Source organism: Centroberyx affinis, unplaced genomic scaffold, assembly GCF_046629955.1.
Source record: "Centroberyx affinis isolate AG114_WGS23_722 - 3 ecotype Tasmania unplaced genomic scaffold, CSIRO-AGI_Caff_v1 ptg004164l_1, whole genome shotgun sequence".
In the NCBI taxonomy this organism is placed as follows: domain Eukaryota; kingdom Metazoa; phylum Chordata; class Actinopteri; order Beryciformes; family Berycidae; genus Centroberyx; species Centroberyx affinis.
In genome coordinates, this window is record NW_027281924.1 from 84,331 (window position 1) to 96,540 (window position 12,210).

Below are 12,210 nucleotides of genomic sequence, written 5' to 3' on the forward strand. Positions count from 1 at the left end.
CACACACACACACACACACACACACGCACGCATACATCAGTACTAATCTTAACTCCTACTTTAACCCCTAAACCTAAAATATTTTTTTCCCTCATGAATACCAATAATGAAATCATTTTCTGGTCATCATACTATACTTAATTGTACTTAGAAAACATTTTTTAATTATTTTTATATCATATATATGTTCTATAACTTCTATAAATTCTAGAACTTATTACTTTTATCTCTTTGTAAAGCACATTGTGATGCTCTCTTATGAAATGTGCTATATAAACAAAGTTTAACTTGACTAAGGACTTCTGAACATGACAAATGATCACATACACATTATTTAAATCTGGTAAACACACACACACACACACACACACACACACACTCCATCCTCACACAGCTCAGGGCCTGTGGTGCTGTCCAGCAGTGTGTGAGCTGACCTTTAGCCGGGTGGCTGTGTGCGGGAGTCGGCCTTTGGCTGTGGCCAGCTGGCTGCTGTAATGAGATGGCGAGTCCTGATAGACGAGCCAGCTAAAGGTAAAGCTGTAATTGGCAGGCGTGGGGAGCAGGGAGCACAGGTGCTGACGGAGAGGTCGTGTGCGTGCGTGCATTACAGTATTTGTGTGCGTGCATCATTGTGCATGGGAGCAAAAGTTAGACCAAGGGAGACAGAGTGTCTGTATGTGCATGGGGGGGGCATTCACTCTCACCCTGTCTCCCCTTTGCTCTCAGAAAGGTGAAGCAGACAGAGGCTTCAGCCCCTCCCTCCCCACCCCAACACAAGCCCATAACTTCTGCCTGCTTTGCTAGAAGTCGTCCCTTCTTCCCCGCGCCCCCACCTGTCGTCCTGGCTGCTTCTCCTTCAGCAGGCCCAAATGGCAGCTCAGATGGTTATCTGGGGCCTCTCAATTAGTCTGGGCTAAATGTCATTAAGCAGGTGCAATAAGCCATTAAAGGACCCACACTGTATAGACTTGGCGGACTGGAGGGCTCACAGTCTGACAGTCTCCACACTTGATCTTTATGGAAAAGGAATACGACAAGGAAGTCAGTGCTGCTGTAATGAGAGCTGTTAACTCTGTTGACTTTTCTTTGTATGTGGAGAGCAGGACTGTCTAGTTGATGTTATGATCTTGCCCTGGGCTTCTGTTGCAAGTGATCATTTTTACATTTTTACATTTTTGTTCATGGTAACAAAGGCAAGTGGCCCTCAACCTTTTTGATGTGGAGGCATATTTACATAAATCCTGAGGCAAAGCAAGTTATTGAGTGCTTAAAAATGACATAAAAATCCTTGTAGAGTCATATAAAAGGGCCCGAATTGTATTGACTTTGAGAAAAAAAAAAGAAAAAAGTAACTGAATGTGGTTTTAATGAAGTAAATGACACTGTTTTACATCGATTTTCTTTACATTTCAGCAAAATCTCAAAGCTCACATGACTTCACTGCATGATCCACTGCACCATGCCTCACTGGTTAAATACCTACTGACATAGCCTATATTCGACCAATGGACCATATGTTTTTATTTTATTTATTTTATTGTTAAAAACAAGGAAAAGGGGAAATTGTTTTTTAACATTTTTAAAATGTGGCCTTTCTCTGTTGGGTCCCTCCATAACAAAGGTACATTGTATGTTTCAATGAGCCCTGGATCCCAGGTTGAAACCCAGGCTCTATTTGAGTTCCATGTTGAAAAGTTGAACAGCCCTTGCTCAGTTTAAAGTCAATTCTTCTCTCCCTGCTTGTGTATCCATCTCCAGGCTGTAAGCATGTGAAGGGAATCCTGCTGTTTGGACCCCCAGGCTGCGGTAAGACCCTGATGGCACGACAGATAGGCAAGATGCTCAAGGCCCGGGAGCCAAAGATTGTCAACGGCCCCGAGATCCTCAACAAGTACGTAGGAGAGTCTGAGGCCAACATCAGGAAACTCTTTGCAGACGCAGAGGACGAGCAGAAGAGGGTGAGACGGAGACACATTTGCATCCGCACATACACATCAGTGAATCCTCTGTATTGTTGCAATGCAATGTTTTCCTCACAAAATTGCTACCACTGCTATTACTTTTGACATAATAAAATAAAAACTTTGATGTTTAATTGCTACAACATACCCTACAACCGAAATGGGGCCAGAATTAGAAGCAAAATCAAAATTCCCAACCACCATAGCTGGGAAAGCAAAACACACACACACACACACACACACACACACACACACACACACACACACACACACACACACTGATATTGATAAATGAGTCTGTTTTCATTACAGTGCAGCTTCCAGATACATTACTTATAGTCCTACAACTTTGCTGAACTTTAGCAATTATGTACATATCAGATAAAAAGTCACACAGAGTTTGTTCGGAGCCTGTTCCAGACGAGGTTCAATATTCTCCTATTCTCCCCACGAAACACAGATAAGCATCTCATATATCCAAACAGAAAAGCTCATTTCTCCAGGAGTGGAGAGATCTGCCCTTTAGCCAGACATAGTTACAATAACTTTGGTAAAGTTCTGTGATACGTTTGTGTGTGTGTGTGTGTGTGTGTGTGTGTGTGTGTGTAGAGAGAGGGGGGGACAGTTATGCATTGAGACCAAGCAATGACGGTTGGTTGGGATGGTGGGACACTAGCGTCGAGCCTCACTCTTCACCACCTAATGAGGGGCTGGGTTATCTTTGACCTCCCCTTAGACCCCCTGCACACAAACACACACATACTCACACACACACACACACACACACACACACACACACACACACTATCCAGTGCGTAATAAGAACAGCTCCACACCTGCTTTAAATGCTAGGTCTGAGGACTGACAGGGCCATAGATGGAGGGATAACCCCCCACCCTGCTACTCTCTCACTGTTTCCATCTGTCTCTTGAGGGTGAATACTGTTTTTCAAGCCAGGAGGAAAGAAAAGCAGTGGCAAAATGAAGGAAAACCTTGTCATGATATTATGTATAAAACTGAACAAATTTGAGTTTGAGAATAAATTTAGTATGATCCATAGGGTCCATTTCCATTTCCATTTCCACAGCAACTGCTTTTGTCAGTCATGGTAATAGTGGTAGCATTTATCCAGGCATGTACAGTAGTAGCATGTTGCAACAAAACTTATTTTCACTGTACTTGACAGTTGTCATTGTCTTAAACACTTCATGACCTATGGGCCAAGCCAAATTATTATAAAAGCTCTGAAAAGTAATTATGTAATGTAAGTAATTATGAAAATCATTTAAATTCCACTGTTGGGAGAACTAGTACAAGGTTCCAATGACAGTGTACTATACAGTGTCCCCCACCCATTTCCCCTCTTACTTCTCTATCCTGCATCATCTGCCAACATGATAACTGAACATGTCAAATACTATCATGTCAAAGCCAAGAGAATAAGTTTCAGATGAATGAACTCTCTGCTCCTCTCTCCACCTGTCATCACGTTTCCCACAGACCTTGAAAATACTTTTTTACTTTTATGTTTGTGGCTTTTGGGAAAAATTAAATAAATAATTAAATGTTTTTGAAAATGAATGAATGGCATTTTATAGCACCCAAGTTCATCAACATGCCTCAGGTCTCTGGACCTCTCCTAGCATCTAACACTTCACATCCTGAGGAAAACCCAATGATGGATATTTGTGTTGATATAGCAGCAGTGTTCAGTTTCAAAATGAATGATTTTACCATGATTTCTTGACTTCATAAGACCATGAGTAAAAACAAGACATGTAAAAAAAAACATCTTACCCCAAAACATGCAAATTTTGAGTCCTTGAATATCACCCAACAAGACCTTGAAAATCATTGAAAAGTCTTTGAATTTGATGTCTGACTGTGGGAAACCTGTTTCATGACTTTACCATATGGCTAGGAGGAAGGACATGGGAAAACCACATACTCTGTATTTTTAAAGCAAAGAGTATAGGAAATACACATTCATTTTGTGGTTTTAAGTTAATAATTTGAATACCACCTCCAGTACAGAATCAGTCACTTCAGTAAGCACAATAAATGTACAGGGATTTGTCTTGATGAACACTGGCATGGTGAAAGGCAGCAGCACCTCACTTCCAGTGCAAGACATACAGTAGACAGTGCATATCATTTTATACACACATTCACCATTCTATCTTTCTATCACTCATCCATCTTTTCCTCCCCTCTTTGCTGTGCAGCTCGGTGCCAACAGCGGCCTTCACATCATCATCTTTGATGAGATAGATGCCATCTGTAAGCAGCGTGGCAGCATGGCTGGCAGCACAGGAGTCCATGACACCGTGGTCAACCAGCTGCTGTCCAAGATAGATGGAGTGGAGCAGCTCAACAACATCCTGGTCATAGGTACACACACTTTCTCTCCCTCAGGACACACACACACACACACACACACACACACACACACACACGCACAGAGGCTCTCAATTTGTGGAAGAAGATATCACGCTTGAACAACTGTGCTATGTCTTTCTCATTCATGGTTTTCCTTTTCTTTCCCTCCTCCCCGCTATCTTTCCATCCATCTCTCCCTCAGGAATGACCAACAGGCCTGACCTGATAGACGAGGCCTTGATGAGGCCAGGCAGACTGGAGGTGAAGATGGAGATTGGTAAGAAGTGAAGCACAGAGAAGGTTACATACCAGTGTTGCCTCCAGACCATTCATCTCAACGGACTGGAAAGGCCATTGAAACAGTATTTAGAACATTCAACACTAAACTATCTGTTCAAACCAATGGATGTTATTTAAAATTGAAATGGTAGTTCCTCTAAGTGGAGGGGGCTGGAAACACTGGTCCACACATCCATACCAGTGTAAAGCTGTAGATCAGATTGATGGTTATAAAAGCTACATACATTTTCAAGCATCTTTCTCTTTTTACTTTACATGAGTTGGTCATAGAGCCAGGAGGAAAAACACCAGATGAAATATCGAAATACACTTAATTACAGGCTTGTGAATGAAAGGTCATAGTTCAAATCCCTGGTCCTTCTGGGATAGTGAATAAGTAATACTCTCCTCTTCATCAGAAACTACCACTAAAGTGCCCTTAAGCAATGCACTTAAGCTCCAGCTTCCCCGAGTGGGGCAGTTCAGTGGCCACCAGTAGAAGACTGTGGTTGTACTGGGCCGTCCCAGCTGTGAGTGTGTGACTGAATGTGAAATGGAGCAGTGCAGAAGCAGGAGACCTTTTAATATTCAACAAACCTCCCCTGGATAAATATAGGTTTAAACAAAATGCACAAAAGCTATTTTTGTTAAAGTGTTAAGTCCCTTCTTCTCCCTCCCCTCTTTCAGGTCTACCGGACGAGAAGGGCCGTGTTCAGATCCTCAACATCCACACGGCCAAGATGCGTCAGTTCAACCTGCTGGCCGGCGATGTGGACGTTAAGGAGCTTGCCGTGGAGACCAAGAACTACAGCGGCGCCGAGCTGGAGGGCCTGGTCCGGGCCGCCCAGTCCACCGCCATGAACAGACACATCAAGGTCAGAGTCCTCAAGGGACGTTCGGCACTCTCCTGCTCACATTTACACTCTGTATTTATACATTTATTTCCGACGGCGCGTTGTGATTGGACGAGAGGTGTTCTGTGAGTGCTTATAACCATAAGATTTTGTTTTCTCGTTTTTTTGTACCTTATAACTTGAATGGTATCACTCTGCTTGTTTACATTTTATTTATTCACTCTGGGGAACTCATATTTTGTTGGCAGAGGGCCAGAATAACATTATATGAAATCCCAAAGCTTGTATCCTTGTTTAGTGTTTTATACGATTGTAAAAATGATGTAAATGTTGTTCAAAGGCAATAACAGGAATAGTGGCTTCTTTTGCTGAGTTTAAGGTGAAGGCCACACACTGGGTGGACATGGTACACTACTGTTTAGTGCCAGTTTAATTAGCCTCCCAAGACTCTGGTCTGTAGGCTGGATTAATCCCTGTGCTTGTTAGTGTAGCACTCAGTTGCAGTTGCTCTGTGTGTATGAGTGTGTGTGTGCATGATTCATTTACTCTGTGTGTGTGTGTGAGAGAGGCACAGGGAGAGAGGCAGAGAGGATGGATTACAGAGCCCAGGTGTGTATGTGTGTGTGCATCTTCTTAAGTGTTTTATCAGGTGTGCAGGCTCAAATCCCCACGCTCAGCTCACTGGGACACACAGATAAGGCGAGGTGCGCGTCTGTTAAGTGTTCTGCCCCCACACACATACACACAGACGCAGTCAGAGCGGCGCATATTGGAGGGTGATGATATGTGACGGACAAGGGCTTTACACATGTCTGATGGCTGTGGCGCTTTCCCTCTCTCCTCTCAGCACCCCTCCTTGCCCTCCCTCCCTCCCTCTCCCTGACCTTTCTGCTCTGAGGGAGCACATTGTCTCCTGACAGACTGCGCAATCTGTTTGATTTACAATACAGCATGTAACGGATTTCAGTGGCTGGTCATGGAGTTCATCCATGCAATAACTAAAGCTAAAACTGATTATCTGCAGCCTCTCCGTTATACTAAATCAGCTTGTATTATATTGTGTGTGTGTGTGTGTGTGTGTGTGTGTGTGTGTGTGTGTGTGTGTGTGTGTGTGTTGCAGGCCAGCGCCACAGTGGAGGTAGACATGGAGACAGCAGAGAAGCTGCAGGTCCACAGACATGACTTCCTGGCCTCGCTGAATAACGACATCAAACCTGTGAGTTACATTGTTCTCTTTCTCTGTCTCCTTCTCTTTCAGCCTACAGCACACAACTTAATATACTGTATGTACATCATTGCAACTGATAACAACGTTTTACAGGCTATTTGGAGTGCATTGTTAATAATCATGCATTTGTCATGACCGGCTCGAAGGCCATGACAAGTAACAAGAGAGATACAAAGAGTTAAAGTAATATAAATCTTTTATTGGTCCAACTAACACAAATCAACTAAAAATACTCAAAATGTTATGAGGTGTGATAATCAGTAAGGTCAGTAGTGTGAATGTGTGCATGTGTGGAAAGAGTAGTGTGGTACTGTTGTGGAATGAGGAAAACAAATAACGATGAGGAGCGTGGAGAAAGTCTTCCGGGAACACGTCCGTCTCCCAGGAGTCTTTCACAGGGCACTGACGGTGGCATGCTCTTATATAAGCCACTGGGAAACTCCGGGCCCAGGTGTTCCCAGTTACACCGACAAGACAATTACAACACACAAAGACAGACAGACCTAGCAGCCAATCAGGAGTAGGGGCATCACAACTTGCCAATATCCCTTCAGGAGATCGAATTTACTCACAAATTTCGCAGATCTAACCTGATCGATGCAATCATCCATCCACGGAAGTGAGAATGCATCTGGTTTCGTTACGTTGTTGACCTTGCGAAAATCAGAGCAGAATCTGGTTGTGTTTTCAGACTTAGGGACCAAGAGACATGGCGACGCCCAACTGGACGATGACGATGATGTTATTCTCCAGCATGTATTTGACTTCTGCATCCAAATACTTGCGTGAAGACTCGCATTGACCACACAACACATTTGAAAGCCAAAAATATGCAGTGTCAGAGGTCATTCAGAAGATTTATGCAGGGCAAAGATCCCAAATACAGTGAATGTTTGAAATTCCTAGTTGGTTCAGAGAAAGCACTTCCATGGGCCACGCAAGAGTTTGACAGGCAGGGAAACTCTGCTCACACTTCTGTCTCTCTGTCCTTCTCTCTCTCTCTCTCTCTTGCTCTCTCTCTATTTCTCTCTCTCTCCCTCTCTCCTCTCCAGGCGTTTGGCACCAACCAAGAGGACTATGCCAGCTACATCATGAACGGCATCATCCGGTGGGGCGACCCGGTGTCGGCGGCCCTGGAGGACGGGGAGCTGCTGGTACAGCAGACTAAAAACAGCGATCGCACACCGCTGGTCTCTGTGCTGCTGGAAGGTAGGACACACATACACTCATATATGACCCTCATCAAGCAGTGTGTACAAAGATGGACAGTTTGGCCAAACATCTGGCTGGTTTGTGATTGTTGGTCTCCCCCAGGTCCTCCTAACAGTGGGAAGACAGCGCTGGCAGCTAAGATCTCTGAAGACTCCCAGTTCCCCTTCATCAAGATCTGCTCCCCTGACAAGATGATCGGACACTCCGAGATCGCCAAATGCCAGGCCATCAAAAAGGTGACGCTCACCAGCTAATTTAATTAATTTTAAGAAAAACATCCTTTACAGACAGTCTAGAAAGTATGGAAAAGTATGGAAAATAAATGTAATCATTTCCAGGTCTAGAGAAGTTGTGGAATCGTACAAAAAGTCTGTAAAGCTGTGGAAAATGTTTCTTCAGCACTAATACATGTATGACGACAAATTTAATGTGGTTGTAGACTGTAGACTGTAGCTGTTATTTCTCATGTTGTGAAGAATAATCTCCACTTGACAGTTACATTGCATATGTCATATTGAACACAGACCATAGCACTCAAATGTATTCAAGAAATTATGGATGAAATTATAAAAAAGTGTGAAATTTTGAAACTGAAAATATGCTTATGTTTACTAGGACTATCATCAGAGAACAATGCTTTTAGTACTTTGTGACTATGTGTAACGCCAAGTGTTTAGCATGTGCATTCCCCAAAGTTTTTCTTTGATCCAGACCTGTATTTACATTTCTCTGCCTGTGACAGATATTTGAAGATGCCTACAAGTCCCAGCTGAGCTGTGTGGTAGTGGATGACATTGAACGCTTGTTAGGTAAGACCCCAGTTTTCTTTCAGTGAGCCACATGACAAGGAAGCTAAAATCTATCCGTTGGAATCTAGTGCTGTGGTTTGGTTAAAGGTTTTTAAAAAGAAGCTGAATGAATGTTATACGAAGAAAATCTTAATGTGAAATGAGTTGCTTGGTGATGCTAATTGAATTTCAGAGAAAATTAACAGTAGCATATTATCTCTATCCCATCTGTGTGTCTCGTGTTCAGACTACGTCCCGATTGGCCCTCGTTTCTCTAACCTGGTCCTGCAAGCTCTCCTGGTCCTACTGAAGAAAACTCCTCCAAAGGTAAACCAAACACACTGTCCTGGTATTCATCACTAGCTGTTCCTTTGGTGGCAGAAAGAGGGCAGCAGATCGTATGAATACGCCAATGCAAACTATTCCCAGGAATTGTTGGAGGTCTTCGGCTGCGACTGGCATGTGTGTGTGACTGTGTGTGAGTGTATGGTTATTAGCGAGTGTTTTGGTCCAGGGCCGTTGTGTTCTGAGTGAATGGTGGTGGTGGAGACCCATTTCTCTTAGTTTCTTTGGTTGTAGTCTGTGTGTGTGTGCGTGCGTGCGTGTTTGTGTACGTCCGAGAGACTGTTTTTAACCCGGCTCTGTTGTTGATGGGTTTGTGAATGAGAGTATAGCCTACTATATGGCTGTATGTGCATGAGAAGTGGCGCGGGGCCTGGTGCTGAATGCCTGGCTGCAGCGCTCCTCTGGGGTTGTAAAGCGCTGGGCCCAGCGGGGTGCCCGGGGCCGGGGGAGGCCAGGGGGACACGGAGGAGAATGGGCTCTGTGAGAGAGCCGGGACCTGGCAGCGCCGCCGCCTGTGTGGCACCTCATCTGCATGCAGCGTCACAACCCCCCGCGCCATGGGGGGGCAGCCGGCAGCCATAATCCCCCTCTTTCCTCGCCACTCCTCTGCTTCTCCTCCTCCTCCTTCTTCCTCTTCTTCTCCTTTTCCTCCTTCAGCTCCTTGGCTTAGTGGAGCTACTATTCTTTCGCCTCTTTCCTCTCGTCTTACCTCCCCTCCCCTCCGCTCCGCTCCTCTCCTCTCTTCTCCTCTCCTCTCGTCTCTTGTCTCTCGTCTCTCGTCTCTCGTCTCTCCTCTCCTCTCCTCTCCTCTCCTCTCCTCTCCTCTCCTCTCCTCTCCAACAACACCTCACCTAAACATCAAGATGCAGTAGCTAAAGCGAACATGTGAGCAGTTGCTAATTAGATCAGATTTATATTTTAGCCATTAGCTGATGCTCTTGTCCAGTGTGACTTATAAGTGAAGTAGAAATAGGATCCACAGCACCCTCTCTGCTCAAACCTCCTACACTTCTATATGCCTGAAGCTCCCAGTTACTTTCTCTCTGTCTCTCTCTTCATTGTCAATCAATAGATAAGTAAAAATGGTTAAATCACTAAATTCTAAATTGCCCATATGTATGAATGCGATAATGAGTGATTATCTATCTGTGTCCGCCCTGTAATGGACTGGTGACCTGTCCAGGGTGTTTTCCCTACCTTCTGCCCAATGCATGCTGGGATAGACTCCAGCCCCCCGCCACCCTGAAAAGGAACACGCAGGTAAAGAACATGAATGAATGAATGTATGCTTCCGCTTCAGGGTCGTAAGCTGCTGATCATCGGCACCACCAGCCGCAAGGACGTCCTCCAGGAAATGGAGATGCTAGATGCCTTCAGCACCACTATCCACATCCCCAACATCTCCAGGGGAGAGCAGCTGGTCGAGGCCCTGGAGGTAATACACACACACACAGACTCACTCACATTTTCACAAACACACAGGTATAAACACATACATATGGAAGCACACACATGCACACATATACACTGATTGCATGCAGCCACACTTTGACCTGAAACAATTGAAGACACTTGGACATACACCAGACCCCACCCTCTCTCTCTCTCTCTCACTCACACACTCACTCACACACTCACTCACTCACTCTCTCTCTCTCTCTCTCTCTCTCTCTCTCTCTCTCTCTCTCTCTCTCTCTCTCTCTCTCTCTCTCTCTCTCTCTCTCTCTCTCTCTCTCTCTCTCTCTCTCTCACGCACACACAAACACACACACACCTGTCCGTATATTACGACACTGGCATGCACACTACATGCGTACATATGAAGGGTTTAATTCCAAAATACTATATGTCCATTTTCGCAAGGCAAATCTATGCACTTTACTGTAAAGTGCATTATAGTGTCTGCATTAACTTTGTAGAGTATGCAACATTTTATTCTCAAATAGTACTATCGGTACTTAATTTCATACGCATAGTGTAACATTCTTTCTTACACACATAATTCATGAATGTCTTTCCCAATTTAAACAAGGAATTTGCCTAATTTAACCCCATGCTGAGTTTATTCATCCCTCCAACATGCTTCCCTCTCTCTGCCTGCTCCCCACAGCTGCTGGGCAGTTTCCAGGAGAAAGAGCGGGCCAGCATAGCCAAGGCTGTGAAGGGCCAGAACCTATGGATCGGCATAAAGAAGTTGCTCATGCTCATTGAAATGGCTGTGCAGGTGAGAGAGAGAAAGAAAAAAGATACAGCTACAGTGTTAGGGAGGTGATACGTTTGGCATTTTTTTAAAACAGGGCTGATGGGCAATGTTCCCAGCAACTAGCAACAAAATGACCCACATCGACAAAAATCTATTCAAATGTTTCCAGGCCATAAGATGTTCTTCCTTGTGTACTGCTGACCTGTGTATCACTGGCTTTATATGATACAAAAGTCAGGCAAACCTGGCTGTAGGACACCATAGTCATCCCATAGATTGTGAATAGTAAGATGGTCTTATCTCTTTGTAAATGGATGTGAACCTGATGAAAAATGTATGTCCAAAGGATTTACGGTGTTTAAACAGCTTGTGCTTGATGTCATTTTCTGACCTTTTGAGCCGCATCACAATTGGATGCATCAGCTGCAGCATAAGCTACACACACACACACACACAGCAGGGTCGGGGTCAATCCATGTTCATTCAGTTCAGGAGGTTGATTTTTAGATTCATCAAGATTCATATATCCTATCTTTTTTTTTTAAAACAAATACTATATCATTAAACATTAAATCACAGTTGCACTTCACTTAACTAACCCAGCCGCCTGCCCTTCCTCTTCCTTGACATCTGGTCAGCATTCTCACCAGTCAACAGAATCTGTCTCAGTCACAACAAACTGTCATCAATTAGCTGGAATGAAAAACAGTGTGGCTTTGGCGATGATTTGTCGAGTTGAGGGATCCAGTACATTCATAGTTCACAAACCATTCTCTGCATGGTTGGGATCCAATACATTCATAGTTCTCAAACCATTTTCTGCATGGCTCTCCAAGTTGCATTCACATGCTCTGAATCAGAGGGAAGCTACTCATAAGAATATTCTTATACACTCCCATGGCTTGGAATATGTACAATTCAGTACAAATTCAGTAACTTTTATACATCCCGGGGGCCAACA

General features: G+C 44.2%; 1 protein-coding gene across 1 annotated transcript in view; it reads left to right on the forward strand.

The window, feature by feature from the left end:
- LOC139663921 (vesicle-fusing ATPase-like) overlaps positions 1-12,210 on the forward strand; it is a 32,342-nt gene that overhangs the window by 12,765 nt on the left and 7,367 nt on the right. The window contains exons 9-19 of the mRNA XM_071542708.1: positions 1,759-1,958; positions 4,187-4,352; positions 4,543-4,617; positions 5,307-5,494; positions 6,594-6,689; positions 7,754-7,910; positions 8,016-8,149; positions 8,656-8,722; positions 8,949-9,028; positions 10,347-10,481; positions 11,157-11,270. Coding sequence (XP_071398809.1) covers positions 1,759-1,958; positions 4,187-4,352; positions 4,543-4,617; positions 5,307-5,494; positions 6,594-6,689; positions 7,754-7,910; positions 8,016-8,149; positions 8,656-8,722; positions 8,949-9,028; positions 10,347-10,481; positions 11,157-11,270 — 1,412 coding nt within the window. The remainder of the gene's footprint in view (positions 1-1,758; positions 1,959-4,186; positions 4,353-4,542; positions 4,618-5,306; positions 5,495-6,593; positions 6,690-7,753; positions 7,911-8,015; positions 8,150-8,655; positions 8,723-8,948; positions 9,029-10,346; positions 10,482-11,156; positions 11,271-12,210) is intronic.